Source organism: Oncorhynchus mykiss, chromosome 12 (genome assembly GCF_013265735.2).
Source record: "Oncorhynchus mykiss isolate Arlee chromosome 12, USDA_OmykA_1.1, whole genome shotgun sequence".
Taxonomy (NCBI): Eukaryota; Metazoa; Chordata; class Actinopteri; order Salmoniformes; family Salmonidae; genus Oncorhynchus; species Oncorhynchus mykiss.
Genome location: NC_048576.1, coordinates 71,483,078 through 71,506,917, shown reverse-complemented (window position 1 = coordinate 71,506,917; position 23,840 = coordinate 71,483,078). Strand labels below are relative to the sequence as shown.

Sequence of the window (23,840 nt, the reverse complement as noted above, 5' to 3'; positions counted from 1 at the left end):
TACTTTGAGAAAAGGCAGTTGTAGCTTATTTACATTAACCATTGTCTCTAAAGAGAACACAAAGACCACGTGTGTCTGTGCTCCTGTAATTTACAGGGATATCCATTTATTAGAAACCCATGACATTTGTCCCTTTATGGGATCGGTGTCCCTATACCGGGACGATTGTTGCTGTGACTAGAATGACGTAAGTAACATTTCTAGGACATACATGTCTTACATGTGTAGAAAGCTTAAATTCTTGTTAATCTAACTGCACTGTCCAAGTTACAGCAGCTATTACAGTGAAAAAATACCATTTATTGTTTGAGTGCACAACAAACTTATCACACCACTTGGTTTGATACATTCACCCCTGAAGGTAAATAATGTACTTACATTCAGTAATATTGCTCTGAATTGTCATCCTGAGGGTCCCAGAGATAAAAATGTTTTGTTTGATAAAATCTATTTTTATATTCAAATGTAGGAACTGGGTTCTAAAGGTTGAAATTCTGTCGTTAATATTCTCCTACATTAATTTGACATTTCCACAAACTTCAAAGTGTTTCCTTTCAAATGGTATCAAGAATATGCATATCTTTGCTACAGGTCCTGAGCAACAGGCAGTTAGATATGGGTTGTCATTTTAGGCAAAAATTGAAAGAAAGGGTACGATCCTTAAGAAGATTATGCATAACACACAGTTTGATAAAAAGCAGGATAGACTGAGACAGGCGTACAGGAGTGAGTCTACAGTCCTGATGCTTGATGAGACTGCTACTGATGAATGGGGGGAGTTGATGGCTCAGTCACGAGTCTCCAGCACCCCCTCCTTGACCCTCCATCTCCAGGCCTGGCTGTAGTCAGGAGCAGGGACACAGCGGAGCAGGAGGCCAGAGTCCTGCACCTCCTCATCATGGGCCACTGGCTCCCGCTCCTGAGTCTCCATGGTGAACACCCTCTCAGAGATCTAGGGGGGAGAGAGACACACAGGTGTAAGACTTATTGTGGTGTAATGAAGGACTGTGTAGTCGCCTGTGAAAAGGGCAAGAGCATAAACATGAAAATATGATTGTGCATGACTTGTTGTCAGGGGTCTACCATGAGTCCTCACTCACCTGGTCGCTGATCCCCGTGGCAATGTGGCCCACCTTCACCCTACGTTTCTCTCGGATCCGGATGCTTTGCCCATTTACGTCCGTGATGCAGACGTCCACTCCTGAGCCAATCACAGTGCAGAGAAACAGCCAACATGAGTGCACTGCACATGCTTTCTCAGCATGAGTGATATCTCTATGGGAATGAGATCCTATCCAGTGGGAAACAATATGACATGATCCTCTTATCTAAACATCCTGAGCTGTAGCACCTTCCAGGGTCAGCTAACGATGTCACTCACCCTCAAAGCATCGGGGTGGAGACAAGTGGCTTTGGTGAACCAGCCAGTCCATACTGAGAATCTGTCCGTCCGGTTGGCTGTTGTAGGAGAACACGCCAGAGCTGAGGTCATCACCTGGGCTGATGGACCAACGGCCAGAGTCCTGTAGTCAGGGAGGAGGGAGACAGGGAAAATAGAGGGAGAACCGTGAATGGGTTGATAATGTGACCGAGAGATCCAGATATCAACCCACAGAAACACATTACACACCCTACAGCTGTTCATATTATCTAACATGTCAGGTATGGCAGGTTTGTATGGTGGGTTACCTTTCTGTCCCATAAGTCCCTGTTGGAGTAACAGTCACTGCTGCTCAGGCAGGACAGTAGTTGCTCCTGGGTTTCTGCTGAGTGCAGCTGAGACAGACTGGTCAGGTAGAACTCTGCAGACGAACAGAAGAGGAGCGGTAAGAACAGAGGAGTTAACTTGAGTTGATATAGACACACAGGGATATACATCAAGTAAAGTAAACTGAGATACACAGACTGACAGACAGCAAACAATCAGAATGTTGCAACAATCCTTACCTCTCTCCAGTTTGCGCAGTTCAAGCTCAGACACGTTGGAGGTGACGTCGGCCATCTTGGGATTTTGCCATTCATGGAGTTGTGTCAGTAGAGAGCGAGGTGAGTCTGGAGGTGAGGTTGTCTCCTCTGTGTCTGCCTCACTGCCTTCCTCCTCCTCATCATTGTTCAGCTCCCTGCTCCCTGGGTTCATGGATTCCAGCAATAGCTTATGGTTCTCCTCAGAGCAGGTGTCTCTGCTGAAGGGAGGCCAGGGCTGGCTAGACTGGCCGGGGCTGTCATCTATCTGTAGGGGCTCCTTATAGGACCCTCTGATGGGGCTTATGAGTCCTCCCACTAAAGACACACAGTAGGGTTGTTAGTCAGTTATAACAAAGTTATAACATCTAAGGACTGATCTAAAGGCAGTAGGTTTGTTAGCCAGTATTCAAATGAACATGGTTAACAGCCACAGTTTTCAACATCTAAGCACTGATCTAAAAACAGTGGCGGTGCTACACCCTCACCTTCTCTCAGAGCTCTGGCTGCTCTTCCCTTGAGCTCCGAGGCAGAGGCCCTCTTGGTTGGCTCCTTCTGTAGTCCCACCTTTATGACATCAGCAGTGAAGGGACTGCAATCGGGCGGGATCTCCCTCAGAGGCGGTGGTTCATTGGCTATCTGTAACCATAGCCACACGAACAATGAATCCACGACATGAAGAATCAATCCAATTGGAGGCCTAATATTGGCTCCGATTTTCTTTTTTTTTAAACATCAAAAGTTAAACATACTTGTCACATTCTCAAGTATGAAGACAGGGTGTTGTTGTGTTGAAGGATACCTTGAAGTACAGCGGGCGGGAGTAGTATCGTGTCCAGGGCTGGCAGCCATTGAGCATGTGCAGTAACATGCAGCAGCTGCTCCACACGTCTGCTTTGGCTCCGCGGGTTTCCCCTTTCACAATCTCTGGGGCCATGTGTGTCTCTGTCCCCTTCAGATCTGCTTCCACGCACATACACAGAGTATACATTCAGACATGACAACCAGGTCAAACACTTTATTTTTTTGTCTAGTGGGGTCTTGAGTTCATATTTTGCTACCTCCTTGGGTTGCACTTAGGCTCTGTCCACCAATGTCCATTCTCTCCGAGTGTCCAAAGTCACACAGAAAAGTTTCCCTCCCATCCTCTGACAGCAACACATTGTCCGCTGCAACACACACACACACACGCACACACACAGGAAGGCATGTTAATCTATGGCTATATACTGGATTTGGTTATTGTTGTTCTATAATCCTGGGATGAGACGGCCATATTTAGCAGCGCTGTAGCTATGCAGACGGGGCAAGGTTCTGGTAACCAGGGGGAAAAGAGAGTCAAATCCAAGTCATGTTGGCTATTAAGAAACAGCTGTTGGGGAAGGAATGAATCTGGGGCTTATAGCATAATAGACAGGCAGCAGGTGATTTGGCAAAACCTCCCTGTTGTATCTGTGACTGTGGTGTAGCTTATCTGACACCAGGTGGCATCTGAGCACTGAGCCATGTGGTTCCGACTGTCTATCCTTTGCTCTGTCGCTCTCTCTCTTCCTCGAGTTCTGTCTCTCCCTCTCTCTGGCTGGCGAGCGCTTGCGCCCTCTAAAGAGCAGCGGTGAGTCACGCTGTGGGAAATTCCCGGCTTGGCGCGTTCTCAGCCTGTGGTGCTCTGGTTTCACAACACAGGTGCTGGAGATCAAGACACGATCTGCGACTCTTGTGTTCCACATAACAACTGCAAAAACAGCCGAGAAAGAACTTACTCTCACCAAGGCAACATATTAAATAAAATATGAATAACCTGAACGTCTGCTTCTTCTATTCCTCTTTACATGTGTCAACTGTCAAGACACAAGTCTTTTAATTACTGTTTTAATAGCTGCCATAATCAAACACTGTAATCAAACACCGCAATCAAACATCGCAATCAAACACCGTAATCAAACACTGTAATCAAACCTAGTTTGAAAATGCCTAGTGTCATCACCAGAGTCAGTCTACATGCCCAGACATTTAGTTACTGTGTGTTTTATGGACCTTCTGGTGTATTTTTGTTCATAAGTCAGTCATTTTTCATTATCTCATGTCTCGGCCTACCCTTTATGTCCAGATGCAGCACTCGTCTCTTCAGCAGGTGTTCCAGCGCCTCAAGGACCTGACAGTGGTAGTGTAGGGCCAGGTCCTCAGGTAGCCGACCCCTCTCTTTAATTAGCTGACCCACAGAGCCTAGAAGCAGATAATAGAGAAGAGGACAGGAGGGGTCAGTGGGTGATGAAAAATCACCTCAAAATCATTGTGGTGATCTGAGGCATTCTTCGAGAAACTCTAACAGAGGCGTCTAGTAGTGATGCCCTGGTTGACTCATAAACCGGACGCGTTTAGGGTCATTAAATATTGTGTGGATGAAGGGCGGGTGGGTGGCTGGCGGGTTGAATAAATGGAAAACAATACCTTTAAAAATCCAGAAATGTGTCATTCCTGTGCAATTTATATCTATAGGCTACACTGAGGATGTTCTTTAATTATTTTAGGCTACCTGGCATTAGTGCATAAACCTAGGGGTCTAACTGTACTAGCGCCAAATAGCCTACATGCCAATAACCACATGCTTTTGGGAACGGGCAAAAAAAAGTTTACGTCGGCCTCCCAAGTGGTGCAGCGGTCTAAGACACTGCATCGTAGTGCTAGCTGTGTCACTAGAGATTCTGAGTTCTAGTCCAGGCTCTGTAGGAGCCGGCCGCGACCGGGAGACCCATGGGGTGACGCACAATTGGCCCAAGGTCGTCTGGGTTAGGGGAGGGCTTGGCTGGCAGGGATGTCCTTGTCCCATCGCACACTAGCGACTCCTGTGGCGGGCCGGGCGCAGTGCACACTGTCGCCAGGTGTACGGTGTTTCCTCTGACACATTGGTGCGGCTGGCTTCCAGGATTGGGTATTGTGGGCATTGTGTCAAGAAGCAGTGCGGCTTGGTTGGGTTGTGTTTCCGAGGACGCACGGCTCTCGACCTTCGCCTCTCCCAAGTCCGTACGTGAGTTGTAGCAATGAGACAAGACTGTAACTACCAATTGGATACCACGAAATAGGGGAGAAAAAAAGGGTAATTTGTAAAAAATAATAATAATAATTTTAAGGTTACGTCAATCCACGGAGGCAAAAATGAGTTTAATTCAACAAGAGAAAAGCTTTGAAATGTTGAATATAAAGGGAAAGGACGGCCAGAAAAGTAATGTTGGGAAAATATTTGGTGAAGTGGGAAATGTGTGATGATTGTGAGGCACTATACAAATTCAACAGTCACAAGACAGGGACTTCAAATAGGGAAGTTCAATGGAACTGTAGCCTACTGTTCAGATGGGTTACATGGAAACTGAAATCTGGACACTGACTGTAGGTCTATAACCTCACATAGCCTTAATATTAACTCCTGCAAAATTAAGGATTTCTTGCAGTAACATGATTCACCAAATGTAGGCAAAATTCTGACTCAGGAACAAGAGTGGAGAAATGTGATTTCTTTCTATCAGCATCTTGAGAGAATGCAAATGCTCAGTTAGTACCTCTACAGATGCTATCTATTTTATCAGCATCATAAAAGCTGATAGAATTTCAACCACATAAAATATTCCCCCTTTAATTATTTTTTGGTCCCTAAACGTCTTTGCTCCATGAAAGAAGATGACAGAGAAAAACTCTACCGATGTCAACTAGATTAAAGCATTCATTCTATTGATTCATGACAATCTGGTGAGCAGGGGTTAATATAGTCTTTGAGGGCAACATAAAATGACAGAAGAAAAGCTGCATCTATTTAATTATAGACAAGTTGACTAACAAATAGTCTACCAAAATGTTAGAAATTATAAGCAGAAACATATCTAAAATCAGGAGAAAATCTGCACCCCCCTGTCAAAAAATAATTCCACTGTCTTTTGACTATAGCCTACAGCATTTTTCTATGTTAGCGGGTTAGGGTCGGGCCTCAGATTGTCACTTTATCACATATAGTCTGGCGGTTGCGGATGGGTTATTAGCAATTGTGGGTGGGTGCAGGTGAACAAAAAGCTTGCCCGCGCATAACTAGCATCCAGGTCACTGCCTGAGATCGAGTTACAGTATAGTGTATAGCTCACCAGCTTTGAGGTCCATGAAGAGGACGACGTAGGGCCCCTCTCTGATCACTCCGAAGAGTTCCACCACGCGAGGAGACTTCAGGGCACTCCACGTACCCACTTCCTCACTACTAAAACTCTTCAGGAGAATCTGGGAGGAAGGAGAGGGACGAGAGTTCAATAGTTATCAATAGTGAGAGATAACACACAGATAATGTACACAGATAATGTACACAGAGAGTGTACACAGAGAGTGTAAGTGCTGTTGTACCTTTTTAGCGCAAAATCTGAAGTGTGTTCTGTTGTCTTGCACACTGTGCACTTCCCCGTATGACCCTGTGTTGATAGACTTGCAGAGGCTGTAGTCCTTCCCCTCCCTGTACTCATAATTCACAGGCTGAATATTCTAATAGGAAATAAGAGGGAACAATTGGCTGAGTGAATAAGGAGGAATCAGAAAAAGCCACAAGTAAACAACTGCATTTATCGACAACTACTGCAGTCTGGAAAGTTACCTTATTGAAGATCAGGCCCTCGTTGGTGTCAGTCTCTGAGACTTCTCCCTCCTTCTCCCAGACATGCCTTTCCACGTCTTTGCAGAAGGGACCTGCGTAGCATCGGTCCTCCTGACTGACACTGCCCCTGAGCCCTGCTAGGGCTAACGAACAGTCTCCCACACTGCTGAGAGGAGAGTCCGAGTCACTCTCCTGCCCATAGGTGGAGAGGTTGCAGGAGGGGCTAAACACCTGGGGGCCCCAGCATGGGTGGGAATGGCTGGGGCCCCTGTTGCAGTCCTGGAGGGGGTAAGGGGAGCGTCTTGTGTCATGCGCCTCTAAACTCGGGATACTGCTACTGTAGGAAGTGCTGATGTTACTTAATGGCTCTGAAGCGTCCTCCTAAAGGGGAGAAAGACAAACCAACCACCAGGTGATTAAAGGTGACTGTCTGCCAGGAAATAACTTTCACCTTCAGGTGATGATACTGACACTGACAACTATCTATGTGGGTGAGGCTTCAAGACTAGTATGGACACCTGAAAAGAAGCTTTGTCAGACAGTCAAGAGTTCTCTGAATCACTTCCTCCCGGTTGGAAGGCTAGTGTTTGTGCTAGGATGTTTGCTGATAGAAGCTCAAACACTATATGAGACCGTCTACGGTTCATACTACAGACTATGAATCATAAGAAAGGCACTTCAAGTTCAACTAGAGTTCAACGTCATCCATTTTGTGTCTGACGGTAGGATGTTACAGGGAGAGTGCTCATCTTACCTGGGTCTGGATCAGTTGAGGAGAACTGCCAGTCTGGGTCTCCTGCTCAGGGACACCAGAAGGTACTCTACGTCTCTGTCTCTGCTTCCCTGTCTCCCTCTGCTCCTCTTTCTTCTCCTTCCTCTTCTGATTCTTCCTTGGCTTCTTCCTGGGGGAGCAGTGGGCCCGGGAGCCTGGTTTGTCCTGGTTGGAGGCGGCGGTGGAACACGCCACATTGTTGTGCTCTGATGAGTCCCTGTGGAAGACAACAGCAATGCCTGTGTGAATGCAGTACTGTCACGAAAACCCAAACTGTAAGAAGACATTAGTGGTTTTACTAATGCTTTGTAGCTAAAGAAGAAAACCAAAGATTGAGATAGTTGGAAGGAGAGATAATGGAGTGTGTTATGGAGGGATACGTGAGGTCATACCGGTTGATTAAGCAGTTGGGGGACCCGACATAGGAGCGTTCGGAGCAGGAAGGGCTGAACTGCTGGGAGTCTTGGGTTTCACCTGGGGAAGCACAGACAGCAGGTGTTAGCTTGGTGCCATTCTCTCTCTCTCTGTAATTAATCCTATCAAAACTAGTATCGCCCGTCCTTAGTATACTCACATTCAGCCTGGGCTATGAACGAGTTCTTCTGATAGTTCAGTGGACCTGCTTCACCCACTTGTTCTGCTGTGCCCTGCGTTAGAACTTGAATTAGTCTGGGTTTTAAACAAGCCATGAAGTCCCCTTCGCTCTCCTTCCCCTCCTCGTCACTCGTCCTGTCGTCTGGGCTGGGGAGGCTTGGGTAAGACCCCTTCAGCTCTATTTGGGGTGACCCTGAGAATGGTCTGGTCGAGTTAAAGATCCTTTGATTCACCGCCATTCTCACCTGCTGGAAAAGGAAACAGAAAATGATGTCAATTCAGAATAAAACATGGTTTTATCCTGTTTACTGACTTCGCTGTTGGCTGGACTATTCAAAACGGTCCGTCCTTAAACAGCTCAGTGTACAGCACTTCATTTGAAGCACATCTCCACAACAACCAACTTGCTGATCTAAGCGATCCTCACACCTGTCCATTAGCAGAGAGCGGAGCAGAGCTTGTGACTGCTGGGACAGCGACTGGGTAATCAAAAACCCCAGTATAGCTTGTTAACTTCTGGACAGAGCCTCCCTCATGTCAATTGAACTTCGCACCTGCTAAGAATGGAATAATGTCCGGCTTTGTGTGGCAGTGAAACAAGTCAATCTAGTAATCGTTTATCTCTGCCTTGTAAATATTTTTTGTACTTTTTAACTCTGCATTGTTGGGAATGGGCTCATAAGTAAGTATTTCCCGGTAAAGACCACACCTGTTGTATTCGGTGCATGTGACCAATAAAATTTGATTTGAAACATATACATTTCTCAACATGGAGGAAGTGTATGCTTGACACAGAAACTTGATCGCAACTCCTTCTCTGCTGAAACTTCACGTTTTGCGGTGAGCGAATGAAACAGGAAACTCGATCACGGCCTTGTTTTGACAGTTACAACTGTGTAGTTAACACCAGGAAGTAGTTGTGTTGTAAACACTGCTACATGGCATGCTCAAGGAACAGAACTGCCTCAGTTCCACAGAATATCATGTGTGTGTGTGTGTGTGTGTGTGTCTGTGTGTGCATCAAGCATGGAGTATGTATTTCAAATGAAAACCCCTCTGATCTGAGCATGTTTAATTCAGTAGAGAAAGGCCAGAGAGGCTTTGGACCTAGGCCCGCTTAGTGAGCACTGTAAGCGGAGAGCTGTGGAGCTAGGGTTGCTGCATGTTGCATCAGTGTGCCAGCACTTCACAGGAGTTTATCTTTCCCCCTCACTTTTGATCTTCCCTTAGACAGGTGCCCTGTTCCCTTTATGACACGCCAAGCTCAGGTTGACTGCCAGGGTAAATGCTATGTAAATGTTTATACCCGGATATGCAAATATTGTTTGAAATCGCTTAGAACCTGTATATCCATTCAAATAAAACACTCCATGCACTGTTTCCTCCACTTTCCTGTCAATCTCTCATTCCCCTCCTCCACACACACTTTGTCTAACCCAGACTCTGATCAGGCACACCAGCTTCGTCATTCACTGATCATCACTTCCTGCTAAAGCAAGAGCTCCGCACACGTACCCCTCCTCCAAAACACAGCACCACACCCCAACTGAAATCAAGTGGGGTGGAAGTAAGAACAGGCCCTTTGACAAAGAACTGGACAGAAAAATAGACGCTGAGGAAGGAAACATAGACCTACCAACAGAGGCAGGTCCGAATTGCAGGTCTGCAGTCTCTTCTGGTTATCCGTTTTTCACTAAAAGTCAAATATTCTGCTAGTAAATACCCCTATCCTTCCAAATGATAACTCACGCTCTGTAATATAGGTCTCTTTCGACTCTCTCTCTCTCTCTCTCTCTCTACTTCACTCTGTGATCTTGCTGTGTATCTCGGTTGCTTGGTGTCGCTTGATCCCACTGGCCTACTGCCAACCGGGGTAGGAGCTGTGATTGGTTGATGGTGATTTACGGGAAATCCATCTCACTTCCCCACATCCCCCCTCCCTCTTTTCCCTGCAGCAGCAGGGCTGTCTTGCTCTTTCTGCACTTTCTCTTTCTCTCACTTATGCTCAGTGTCTTTCTGTCCCATTTTCACTCTCCCTAAATAATGGGAAAATTAGAGCACATTATTAAAAAGTGCACCCAACAGTGTCCAAATCTAACCTGTCTAACTCTTTAAATGTTCATTTGGGACCCAAAACAACAAACCCTGAAGATCTAATTCCCCAAAGCAAGGGGCCACGTGTTAGTTATGTACTAGACTATGTTATACTCTTTGGCCACACTTTAAGCCTCTCATTGTGCTGCGTTGGGGCTGCAGAAAGGGGTCAGGGTTCAGGGATATGCTCTTAAAACACACTCACGGTCTAATATCAAGCAAACGATGATGCATGAATAAGCCATTTGATCCCATCAGGCCAGAGTAGTCGCATCAATCATGTCCACAGGAACACCCTAGTTATGTTCTGCATATAGCGAAAGTTACAGTGGGGCAAAAAAGTATTTAGTCAGCCACCAATTGTGCAAGTTCTCCCACCTAAAAAGATGAGAGAGGCCTGTAATTTTCATCATAGGTACACTTCAACTATGACAGACAAAATGAGATTTTTTTTCTCCAGAAAATCACATTGTAGGATTTTGAATGAATTTATTTGCAAATTATGGTGGAAAATAAGTATTTGGTCAATAACAAAAGTTTATCTCAATACTTTGTTATATACCCTTTGTTGGCAATGACAGAGGTCAAACGTTTTCTGTAAGTCTTCACAAGGTTTTCACACACTGTTGCTGGTATTTTGGCCCATTCCTCCATGCAGATCTCCTCTAGAATAGTGATGTTTTGGGGCTGTTGCTGGGCAACACGGACTTTCAACTCCCTCCAAAGATTTTCTATGGGGTTGAGATCTGGAGACTGGCTAGGCCACTCCAGGACCTTGAAATGCTTCTTACGAAGCCTCTCCTTCGTTGCCCGGGCGGTTTGTTTGGGATCATTGTCATGCTGAAAGACCCAGCCACGTTTCATCTTTGATGCCCTTGCTGATGGAAGGTTTTCACTCAAAATCTCACGATACATGGCCCCATTCATTCTTTCCTTTACACGGATCAGTGGTCCTGGACCCGTTGCAGAAAAACAGCCCCAAAGCATGATGTTTCCACCCCCATGTGTCACAGTAGGTATGGTGTTCTTTGGATGCAACTCAGCATTCTTTGTCCTCTAAACACGACGAGTTGAGTTTTTACCAAAAAGTTCTACTTTGGTTTCATCTGACCATATGACATTCTCCCAATCTTCTTCTGGATCATCCAAATGCTCTCTAGCAAACTTCAGACGGGCCTGGACATGTACTGGCTTAAGCAGGGGGACACGTCTGGCACTGCAGGATTTGAGTCCCTGGCGGCGTAGTGTATTACTAATGGTAGGCTTTGTTACTTTGGTCCCAGCTCTCTGCAGGTCATTCACTAGGTCCCCCCGTGTGGTTCTGGGATTTTTGCTCACCGTTCTTGTGATCATTTTGACCCCACGGGGTGAGATCTTGCGTGGAGCCCCAGATCTAGGGAGATTATCAGTTGTTTTGTATGTCTTCCATTTCGTAATAATTACTCCCACAGTTGATTTCTTCAAACCAAGCTGCTTACCTATTGCAGATTAAGTCTTCCCAGCCTGGTGCAGGTCTACAATTTTGTTTCTGGTGTCCTTTGACAGCTCTTTGGTCTTGGCCATAGTGGAGTTTGGAGTGTGACTGTTTGAGGTTGTGGACAGGTGTCTTTTATACTGATAACAAGTTCAAACAGGTGCCATTAATACAGGTAACGAGTGGAGGACAGAGGAGCCTCTTAAAGAAGAAGTTACAGGTCTGTGAGAGCCAGAAATCCTGCTTGTTTGTAGGTGACCAAATACTAATTTTCCACCATAATTTGCAAATAAATTCATTAAATCCTACAATGTGATTTTCTGGAGAAAAAAAATTCTCATTTTGTCTGTCATAGTTGAAGTGTACCTATGATGAAAATTACAGGCCTCTCTCATCTTTTTAAGTGGGAGAACTTGCACAATTGGTGGCTGACTTTTGCCCCACTGTATGTGCTCCCATAAATCAATGATGCTGCTATCAAATCCCCTCTGTCTGTATAATCTATAATTTTTAGTTATGGGTGTTGAACTCCAGACCTTTAGCCCCTGCTGTTTTCCCTTGTTATAATCATTTTAATAAATAAAACAACATCAGATTGACTCGTGAGGATTACATGTTTGGGGAAAACCTCACTTCCTTTTTCGGTTTCCTCTTTTTTTTGAGAGGAACAACACATTACTCAGAACAGAGTCACTAAAGGGCAAGGAAACTCAGGGACCACATTTGGACATGTCAAACAGCCAACTCTTGTATCAAATCATAGCAGTGAGTGACAGCTTAAAGCATGTAGCCTACAGTATATGAACTTATCATCACCCTTGACTCTTGCTTTATTTTACTTGTGATCGCATTAAACAGAGCGAAGGTGATAATTTTCTGTCCTGGGATTAGCCTACATCCTCTGGCCTTGATGGGTCACTCACAAGTCATTTGCCCTCTTAAAAACCTCTTGAAGAGGTTAAACTATGAGAACTACAGGCTAATGATAGGTTGTAGAGCTGCACTCCACAGCCCAGAAAACCACTCTGACCATAGGGACCAGTCATTGTGATATATAAAGTAAGTCCTCCCCTAGCTGTACTCAGTATTTGGTAAACTGTGCAGATTCAGTTTTTTGTTTCTCTATGTTGTGTTATTACAGCAATGTAACAACTTTGTTATAACAATGTAGGCCCCTGTCTAACTGTCAATGTGACCATGTAACTGTGTTTGAGGACCTCTCGACTCCCTATCAAAAACACATGCATGAAAAACATGAGCATGATACTCAGTGAGCAGAGGGGTGGGGGACAGTTGGAATCTTGGTGGAGGAGTGAGAGAATGTGGGGGCAGAAAGGACAAGAACGGGAGGAGGGGTGGAAAGGGGATCCAAAAATGGTGGCTAGATTCTGGGGGAGTGAATGTAGACTGTAGAGGATACAACAAAGAAAGGAACAAATAGAGGAATGGCTGCAGATGGAACTGCTGAAAAGATTCAGGATGGATACACACAGACACACAATGACCACTGACTCATATACCGCCCACTCAGATTAGCAGAATACCAGAGGCTTGAGTAAGAACAGCCGAGGGCTCCATCTCCTGCAGGACCTGGATAATTTAACACACCAGTACGCCTCCGCCATTCCTGGATACCTGCCAGTACTTCTGGGCCCCCCAGTCCCTCACAGAGCACTGTTAAGAGGCATTCATTCATGGGAAACTCAAGAAACTCATGGGAATCCAAAATGAATGTCTCAATGAGTGAATAAGGCTGGGTATCAGAGGGGGTGAAGGCCTCTGTGCATAGAAACACATCCTTCACACGCCAGAAAGACAACACCTATTTACTCTGGTTCTGTCACGTCCTGACCATAGAAAACCTGTATTTTCTATGGTAGAGTAGGTCAGGGCGTGACTAGGTTTTTAAAAAAAAATCTAGTTTATATTTTCTATGTGGGGTTCTAGGTTTGATTTTCTATGTTGGTGATTTGTATAATTCCCAATTAGAGGCAGCTGGTTATCGTTGTCTCTAATTGGGGATCATACTTAAGTAGCATTTTTCCCGCCTGTGGGTTATGGGATATTGTTTATGTTTAGTTGCCTGTTAGCACTGAATTGTCGTCACGGTTCGTTTATTCTTTATTGTTTTGTATTTGCTTAAGTTTCACTTTATTCATTAAAATATGTGGAACTCTACGTACGCTGCGCCTTGGTCCGACCATCATTGTTTCGAACAACGTGACAGGTGCTAATAATGCATCAGACATTGATGCATTAGAAGGACATTGCTTCTCTTTGTCATTTCATCAGGTTCGCGTCTGGTCACTGAGTGGAAGACTTTAGCCCAGTGGTGTAGTGGGGGCTATATGCTGTATAACCACTATTATTTTCAGTGGGCGCAGTATACTCACTTTTTAATCTTCACTGATGCTGCTCTCTGTTTTGTTCCACGACCCCCACAAGTGTCACAGGACTCGTCTAAAGTTACCAGTTCAAAAAATGAATGGGTTAAATGTGTTAAAAAATATATTTAAAAAATAAGAAATCTGAGCTTTCTTCTATCTCAGATATAGGACAGACACTTCAAAACCTTATTCCTTAGGATACATTTTGACTGTCTGTTTTGCCATTTATGAACGTGTCATTGAATGCGTCTCTAAGGGCAAATTCTATATTTTATCAAATACTTTGCAAATATATATTTAATTTATACCTACAGGGTCCTTAAATCAAATAGCCAAATTATCCATGATCCAACAATTCCATATGTTAGGCAAGTATAACCCCCCCATACTGACCTTGTGCCATGATACCGACTTTGTGCCATCCCGTAATACCGGCACTAAAACACACAAGGGGAGCTATTTTCAATCAGAAGGTTATCAATGCTAACAAGCATATGTACAATCCCATAGCAAATGCTAGCTAAATGCTAACATGCAAACCTTTTACATAATTTATTTGGAGGACAGACATCCCAGGTCATACAGTTACACAAGTAACTCAAAAATGTTACTCACTGTTTGTTGCACGCAAAAAAAATGAATATTAGACAGCAAGCCTCTTGATCCAGGAGGGGATTATCTTGTTACCAAGAGGAGCTTGATTGCAAAAAGCTAACCGCTTACTACGGGCTCTACGCAGACGTGCGATTCGGGGGGTGTTGCAATATAATTTTTCGGCACAATAGGCTCCGGCATTTTACTTACTTTTTTTACTACCTGAAAATGAAGACACGCTGTATCACTCCTTCCGCAGTGGGGGCAGTGTTGTCGCTTGGCTCCTTGATCTGATCTATAGGAAATATAGGCTACTCTAGTCCTTGAACAGACGTCAAAGCTTGTTCTTTAACCAGGGGTCACGGTTACATTTTGTCTCAATTGCTTTATTTATTTTGTCTTGAAGACAATGTTAATTTGCTTTGACTCTAGTGTTCCATTTGTACATGTGCATTTGTGACTACCTCATGAAGCTGGTTGTACAACTGTGCATTTGTGACTAACTCATGAAGCTGGTTGAGAGAATGCCAAGTGTGTGCAAAGCTGTCATCAAGGCAAAGGGTGGCTACTTTGAAGAATCTCAAATATATTTTGATTTGTTTAACCTTTTTTTGGTTCCTACATGAGTCCATATGTGTTATTTTGTAGTTTTAACATCTTCACTATTATTCTACAATGTAGAAAATAAAACAACTTTGGAATGAGTAGGTGTGTCCAAACTTTTGATTGGTACTGTATATGGGGCAATTTAGCAATTAGGATTTGTTATCTGTAATAGTTATGATAAATGATTGATAAATATGTGGATATTTCTTTCCAGGGTAGGCCTTGTGTTACATTTCAGTACTCTAAAAAAAAACGCGAATAGATGTGAAAAATGTAAAATGCCTATCCTTGCATCAAAGTAACCTATTTTGCATCGATAACCAAATATAATCTCAGCGACTATTCAAACAGTTAAACCAAACAACAAGAATCAACCCAAAAAGGTATTTAGTTTAAAAGTAATAACTAGTTATTATTATGAAATGGTAGAACCTGCTGTAGTCAACTAGCTAGCCATGTGCTTTTTTTCTCCCAACATGATGATGGTCTATTTGTAGCTGATATGGGAGTGAATATACAAGCAGCATATCAAACTGGGATCATGTTTCAGGTTACATCGGCATGTATAAGAATATTTTCCAGGGCATATTTGCTTTATAATAAATCTGATTATTTCACAAAGGCTAGCGAGCTTGTTATGTTTTTAGCCAGGTTAAAGCCAGCTAGCCAGGCAGCCCAGGGCCAGGATTCCAGTCTTAAAACACGGTTTCGAAAAGGTTCCTCCAGTTTTGCTTCTGTACTGCAGTTTAACTGATGCCTGGCCCAGAAAGAGAATTTCCATAGATGGCCACATAGAGAAGTCAGATTAGAAAATTCCTAATGAGATACTTCAGTCATCACCTTTGTGCACAAATCATTAATTGCATTATTCAAATAATTGTAGTTGAGGCTTTTTCCATCACTCACAGCCAAAGATATTAAAATGTTATATTCATCCAATGTCTGCCATGTTTTTGGATGACGTGATGACGTCATGGCTGCTCCCTGTGCGTAAGAGATGTTGGCTGTATAAATCGGATGCAACCGAGGTATACATGGTCCATGAATCGGCGTATGTGAACATGAATAGATCTACATTGAAAACAACAGTTGGACATCTTGGATGCAGTCTCCAGTTCTTATTATATCTCAGTGGCTGCCAGCTAGCTACTACTAGCAAGGAAAGTCACAAAATGAAAAAACGTTGCTATCGCCCCCTTGTGAATGAGAGTGGGCCCGGCAAGGAAATCATATTACAAAAATATTTTCCCTACTCCAAAAATCCCACTCCACCCACGAAGATCAATGGAGTGAAGCTTGGTAGATAACTAGCTACTATGTCAGCTATCCAAATACACAACCTCAGAGCATTTAGCACATTTTAGACAGTTAACTTAATAGTTATATCTAGCTGCAAACATTTAGTTGTGAATTCAATACTGTAACTATGCTATTGTGTATGCTGCACAACAGTGAGTGACTCAAAAGGCAACATGTGACGGGACTACCAGTGAGCTTCATAATGTAAAATAATGTGAGAGGTGAAATGAAGAACGCAATCTGCTTTATTGCCTAGAGAATTGCCCAAGTTGACTGCAGGTGTTTATAAAAGTAGAATCAGCGATATAACGTATGTATATGCAGAAAGTAAACAGCATAGTGGATTAATTTCAACAACAACTTAGAGCGTTAAAGCGCGAGACTCAATTTCTCTGCTGTATTGGTATATACGGTATACTGCCAAAGCCTATATATTGCATACTGGAAGAGTGACAGCAGACCCTGTACAGACAACTGATAGAGAGAGGGTTGATAGGCCAATTGGCTTATCAAATTCAGCAACTTGTCCAAAAATAGCCTACAAGACTAAATTAAACTGCTAGCATGATAAACCCAAGTTTTGAGGGAGCGTGCAATTCTGACTGCAGCACTATCAACCAGAGCTGTTGCCAGATAATTGAATGTTAATTTCTCTACCATAAGCTGCCTCCAACATAATTTTAGAGAATTTTGCAGAATGTCCAACCAGCCTCATAACCGCAGACCACGTGTATGGCGTTGTGTGGGCGAGTAGTTTGCTGATGTCAACATTGGGAACAGATTGACAAATGGTGGCGTTATGGGCAGGCATAAACTACAGACAAAGAACACAATTGCATTTTATGTATGGCAATTTGAATGCGCAGAGATACCGTGAGGAGGTCCTGAGGACAATTGTTGTGCCATTCATTCGCCGCCATCACCTCATGTTTCAGCATGATAATGCACAGCCCAATGTCACAAGGATCTGTACACAATTCCTGGAAGCTGAAAATGTCCCAGTTCTTCCATTGCCTGCATACTCACCAGACATGTCACCCATTGAGCATGTTTGGGATGCTCTGGATCGACGTGTACGACAGCGTGTTCCAGTTCTGGACAATATCCAGCAACTTCGCACAGCCATTGAAGAGGAGTGAGACAACATTCCACAGCCCACAATCAGCAGCCTGATCAACTCTATGAGAAGGAGATGTGTCGTGCTGCATGAGGCAAATGGTGGTCACACCAGACACTGACTGGTTTTGTGTTCCAAACCCCTCCTTATGACAAACTGATGCATATCTGTATTCTCAGTCATGTGAAATCCATAGATTAGTGCCTAAGGAATTTATTTCAATTGACTATTTCCTTATATAAACTGTAACTCAGTAAAATCTTTGAAATTGTTGCATGTTGCGTTTATATTTTTGTTCAGTATACAATTCCGATGCTGTGTTTTAAAGTTTAAAAAAGTCAACAATCATGACTTTCCAACCGGTTTTTGAAACATATGTTGATATGTTAAAAATGTTAAAAGTTAAAAAATGATGTACTAATTGTATCACTAGCCACTTTAAACAATGCCACTTCATATAATGTTTACATACCCTACATTACTCATCTCATATGTATATACTGTACTCTATACCATCTACTGCATCTTGCCATCTTGGTGTAATGTATCACTAGCCACTTTAAACAATGCCACTTTTATATGTTTACATATCCTATATTACTCATCTCATATGTATATACTGTACTCTATACCATCCACTGCATGTTGCCTATGCCGTTCTATACCATCACTGATTCATATATTTTTTTTATGAACACATTCTTATTAATTATTTTACACTTGTGTGTATTAGGTAATTGTTGTGAAATTGTTAGGTTAGATTACTCGTTGGATATTACTGCATGGTCGGAACTAGAAGCACAAGCATTTCGCTACATTCGCATTAACATCTCCTAACCATGTGTTTGTGAAAAAATACAATTTGATTTGCCCGTTGTCTTTCATATCACCGAGAAAGAATCCTTCAAATAAAAAAAAATATACACTTACTGTAGCGTTTTGCACAGATCCACAAGCTGTGCAAGCCTCCAGTTGAGGAACTACACTTCCTCCCCAGTTACACTTACACACGTGTTCGGAGCGCATTATATAGCTAATTAACCCAGGTGGCCACCTATGTCTTCCATAAACAAGTGATGTATATTGGAGATATATTTGGGCGTGTGGGAACACTAACCCAATAAAGGTGTGTAGTAATTTAAACTTTTGTTTTATGAGAACAAAAGGTTATTTCTCTCTGATCTGGAAGACACGTTCCTTATGTTTCCAAAAAACGTTCTGCAAGCGATACGTGTTCATGTTTGCAGCAAGCGTTGGCTCCTCTTAACAAAGCACCCCGGTCAGAAGATACTATCGTCAACAGGCCGTGTACTGTAATGTAATATATGGCCATATCTACTGTAATAGCCTATGTGGCAACTTCGTGCATAACATCTACCTGGGTCATTTGTTATCTTAAATGTAACAACTAAGAAGTTATTAAGTAATTAACGTTAAGTCGTTAAATAAAAATTATCATTATGCTATGGTCGAGAAAAATGTTGACGCGACTTCACTTCACCTCCTTTTCCTCCGCCATTTCAAATGTACTTCAACCCATTTTCTAAGAAAGTTATTAATCTTGTGGACATATTCAATTATAATATCTTTATAGTTCATATTGACTTACCTTTGTTCAGGTCTGTTGTTTTTACAATTGATAAAAGGCGTCGGCTGTTTTCAGCATCTACACAGTTCGCTAAAAATGTCGTTGAAAATTGCGTCATCGGAGGGGTGTAGATCTGAAAATCGAAAGTACAAGATCGTTTTCGAAGTTAGGTTTGAATGTAGGAAGTGTGTGGTTCTTGTGTACAATTACTTTAGTAAACATCAAGGCTGCGTTTAAACAGGCAGCCCAAATCTGATATTTTTTTCCACTCGTATGTATTTTCTCACCAATCACATCTTTTCTAATCAGATTTTTTTCAAATGCGATCCGATTCAAAAAAATCTGAATTGGGCTGCCTGTCTAAACGTAGTCTAAATGTTTTCACAATGTAGGCACAACTTTTCTCAACTTAGTTATATCGAACCTGAAAGTAACCAAAAAAAGGTTAAACAAATCAAAATATAATTTATATTTGAGATTCTTCAAAGTTGCCACCCTTTGCCTTGATGACAGCTTTGCACACTCTTGGCATTCTCTCAACCAGCTTCAGGAGGTAGTCACCTGGAATGCATTTCAATTAATAGGTGTGCCTTGTTAAAAGTAAAATATGTTAGTTATTTCTTTCCTTCTTATTGCATTTGAGCCAATCAGTTGTGTTGTGCCAAGGTAGGGGTGGTATACAGAAGATAGCCCTATTTGGTAAAATACCAAGTCAATAATATGGCAAGAACAGCTCAAATAACCACAGAGAAATGACAGTCCATCATTACGTTAAGACATGAAGGTCAGTCAATGCAGAACATTTCAAGAACTTTGAAAGTTTCTTTAAGTGCAGTTGCAAAAACCATTAAGCACTATGATGAAACTGGCTTTCATGAGAACCACCACAGGAAAGGAAGACCCAGAGTTACCTCTGCTGCAGAGGATAAGTTCATTAGAGTTGCCAGCCTCAGAAATTGCAGCCCAAATAAATGCTTCACAGAGTTCAAGTAACAGACACAACTCAACATCAACTGCTCAGAGGATACTGTGAATCAGGCCTTCATGGTCAAATTGCTGCAAAGAAACCACTACTAAAGGACACCAATAATAAGAAGAGACTTGCTTGGGCCAAGAAACATGAGCAATGGACATTAGACCGGTGGAAATCTGTCCATTTGAGATTTTTGGTTCCAACCGCCGTGTCTTTGTGAGACGCAGAGTAGGTGAGCGGATGATCTGGTTTGCGTTGATTGGGACTATAATTTGTTTTTCAACAGGACAATGACCCAACACACCTCCAGGCTGTGTAAGAGCTATTTGACCAAGAAGTAGTGCTGCATCAGATGAACTGGCCTCCACAATCACCCTCAACCCAACTGAGGTGGTTTGGGATAAGTTGGACCGCAGAGTGAAGGAAAAGCAGCCAACAAGTGCTCAGCATGTGTGGGAATTCTTTCAAGACTGTTGGAAAAGCATTCCAGGTTAAACTGGTTGAGAGAATGCCAAGAATGTGCAAAGCTGTCATCAAGGCAAAGGGTTGCTACTTTGAAGAATCTCAAACATATTTTGATTTAACACTTTTTTTGTTACTACATGATAACATATGTCATTTCATAGTTTTGATTTCTTCACTATTATTCTACAATGTAGAAAATAGTAAAAATAAAGAAAAACCCTTGAATGAGTAGGTGTGTCCAAACTTTTGACTTGTACTGTACATATTTATAAATTTTTTGGCGGGTGGAATTTTCATTGTTGGACATAAAATACTGTAAAAAAAGTGATTTTCAATTAAGAAACCTGTTCTAAAGTATTTCCACACGTAACAGAGAGACACGATGTGATCATATACAAATGTAAAAAAGGTTTGAAATTATTATGTTTTAGTCAAACATATTTTGGGGGGCTTCTTGCAGTCAATTTGCAGTCTACAAATGATTTGTAGTTATGTTACGCCTCCCGACCATCCTCTCAAGAAAAAATCATCCCGAGGCTGAATCTAGTAGATGATCCCTGTCATATGCCTTGCCACCATGATACAGTTGAAATCGGAAGTTTACATACACCTTAGCCAAATACATTTCAACTCAGTTTTTCACAATTCCTGACATTTAATCCTAGTAAAAATTCCCTGTTTTAGGTCAGTTAGGATCACCACTTTATTTTAAGAATGTGAAATGTCAAAATAATAGTAGTGAGAATGATTTATTTCAGCTTTTATCTATTTAATCACATTCCCATTGGGTCAGAAGTTTACATACACTCAATAGCTATTTGGTAGCATTGCCTTTAAATTGTTTAACTTGGGTCAAATGTTTCAAGCAGCCTTGCACAAGCTTCCCACAATAAGTTGGGTGTATTTTGGCCCATTCCTGATGACAGAGCTGGTGTAACTGAGTCAGGTTTGTAGGCCTCCTTGCTCGCACACGCTATTTCAGTTCTGTCCACAAATTTTGTATAGGATTGAGGTCAGGGCTTTGTGATGGCCACTCCAATACCTTGACTTTGTTGTCCTTAAGCCATTTTGCCACAACTTTGGAAGTATGCTTGGGGTCATTGTCCATTTGGAAGACCAATTTGCAACCAAGCTATAACTTCCTGACTGATATCTGAGATGTTGCTTCAATATATCCACATAATTATCCTCTCTCATGATGTCATCTATTTTGTGAAGTGCACCAGTCCCTCCCATATCAAAGCACCCCACAACATGATGCTGCCACCCCTGTGTTTCACGGTTGGGATGGTGTTCCTCGGCTTGCAAGCCTCCCCCTTTTTCCTCCTAACATAACGACGGTCATTATGGCCAAACAGTTCTATATTTGTTTCATCAGACCAGAGGACATTTCTCCAAAAAGTATAATCTTTGTCCCCATGTGCAGTTGCAAACCGTAGTCTGGCTTTTTTTATGGCCGTTTTGGAGCAGTGGCTTCTTCCTTGCCGAGCTGCCTTTCAGGTTATGTTGATATAACACTCGTTTTACCATGGATATAGATAATTTTATACCTGTTTCCTCCAGCATCTTCAGAAGGTCCTTTGCTGTTGTTCTGGGATTGATTTACACTTGTCGCACCAAAGTACGTTCATCTCTAGGAGACAGAATGTGTCTCCTTCCTGAGCGGTATGACGGCTGCCTGGTCCCATGGTGTTTATACTAGCATACTATTGTTTGTACAGATGAACGTGGTACCTTCAGGCGTTTGGAAATTGCTCCCAAGGATGAACCAGACTTGTGGAGGTCTACAATTTTGGGCTGATTTCTTTGGATTTTCCCATGATGTCAAGCAAAGAGGCATTGAGTTTGAAGGTAGGCCTTGAAATACATCCACAGGTACACCTCCAATTGACTCAAATCATGTCAATTAGCCTATCAGAAGCTTCTAAAGCCATGAAATCATTTTATGGAATTTTCCAAGCTGTTTAAAGGCACAGTCAACTTTGTGTATGTAAGCTTCTGACCCACAGGAATTGTGATACAGTGAATTATAAGTGAAATAATCTGTTTGTAAACAATTGTTGGAAAAATGACTTGTGTCATGCACAGAGTAGATGTCCTAACCGACTTGCCAAAACTATAGTTTGTTAACAAGAAGTGGTTGACAAACAAGTTTTAATGACTCAAACCTAAGTGTATGTAAACTTCCGACTTCAACTGTATATAGGCCTAATGCCTTGATCACACCTACAGGTTCATTACAGAAAATGGTACGCAGCATCTGGATATGTGTCCAATAAAAGGTCAACATTCACCTTCTGCTACCATTTCTGTCAAGCCCACTACCATACAGTTTGATGCATATATTCGATAAATCCAACGACACAGAACGCACTGCAACGGCCTCTGCAAGGCAATGCTGCATGTCAACGCAGCGTTCTTTTGGAAATTAATGGCAAATTAAGCATTCCACTGGAAACAAATGTACTTCTGGTGTACCAAAATGCAATGATGCTAACGCATCGATCACACCAACAGCATCTTTGCATTTTGGTACACCAGAAACACATTAGTTTCCAGGGGAATGCTTCATTTGCCTTGCAGCATTGTGTTGGAGGCAGTTGCAGTGTGTGCTGTGTGGTGCATATGTTGGATTTATCAAACTTATGTGTCAAACTGTATGTGTATAATGCTTTGAACACACCGACAGCATCATTGCGCAAAACAGTATGCAGCATCATCTGGATATGTATGCAACGAAAGTTCAACATTCACCTTCTGCTACCATTTCTGTCAAACCGTCTATGCATACAGTTTAACACATAGATTTCAACTTATGCACCACACCAAACGCACTTCAACTGCCAATGCAATGCAATGCTGCAAGGCAAACGCAGCATTTAATTGGAAATGTATGTAATTCTGGTGTACCAGAATGCAAGAACCTTTGTTGCACACATATTCAGATGATGCTGTGTACCATTTTGCGCAAAAACATATTTTCTCTGCTTTTTTCTCTGTCTATGTTGAGGAGGTCAGAGACCTGGCAGAGTGGTGCCAGGACAACAACCTCTCCCTCAACAATGGCAAGACAAAGGAGTTGATCGTGGACTACAGGAAATGGAGGGCCGAACACGCCTCATTCACATCGATGGGGCTGTAGTGGAACAGGCCAAGAGCTTGAAGTTCCTCAGCGTCCACATCACTAAGGACCTATCATAGTCCAAACACAGTCGAAGAGGGCACGACAACGCCTCTTCTCCCTCAGGAGTCTGAAAAGATTTGACATGGGCCCTCAGATCCTCAAAAACGTAT

The 23,840-nt window shown here is 42.7% G+C and overlaps 1 protein-coding gene across 8 annotated transcripts; it reads right to left on the bottom strand.

Moving 5' to 3' along the window:
* Nucleotides 1-72: 72 nt before the first annotated feature.
* On the bottom strand, nt 73-19,262 carry LOC110538227 (mitogen-activated protein kinase kinase kinase 14). 8 transcript variants are annotated; one of them, XM_021624915.2, is made up of 18 exons: nt 19,130-19,248; nt 14,298-14,341; nt 13,911-13,977; nt 7,930-8,197; nt 7,748-7,829; nt 7,338-7,572; nt 6,584-6,964; nt 6,340-6,474; nt 6,090-6,219; nt 4,057-4,185; nt 3,024-3,131; nt 2,765-2,925; nt 2,451-2,601; nt 1,948-2,280; nt 1,690-1,802; nt 1,382-1,523; nt 1,101-1,201; nt 73-952 (listed from the first exon to the last, which is right to left on the bottom strand). In XM_021624915.2, the coding sequence occupies exons 4-18, from the start codon at nt 8,186-8,188 to the stop codon at nt 788-790; spliced, it is 2,625 nt and encodes an 874-aa protein (XP_021480590.2). In that variant the 5' UTR covers nt 8,189-8,197; nt 13,911-13,977; nt 14,298-14,341; nt 19,130-19,248; the 3' UTR covers nt 73-787. The 8 variants fall into 8 exon arrangements, with proteins under 8 accessions (XP_021480590.2, XP_021480589.2, XP_036794187.1 ...); XM_021624914.2 differs by lacking the exons at nt 13,911-13,977; nt 14,298-14,341 and having other exon boundaries at nt 19,130-19,262; XM_036938292.1 differs by lacking the exons at nt 13,911-13,977; nt 14,298-14,341 and having other exon boundaries at nt 7,930-8,194; nt 19,130-19,212.
* Between the last annotated feature and the right edge of the window lie 4,578 nt (nt 19,263-23,840).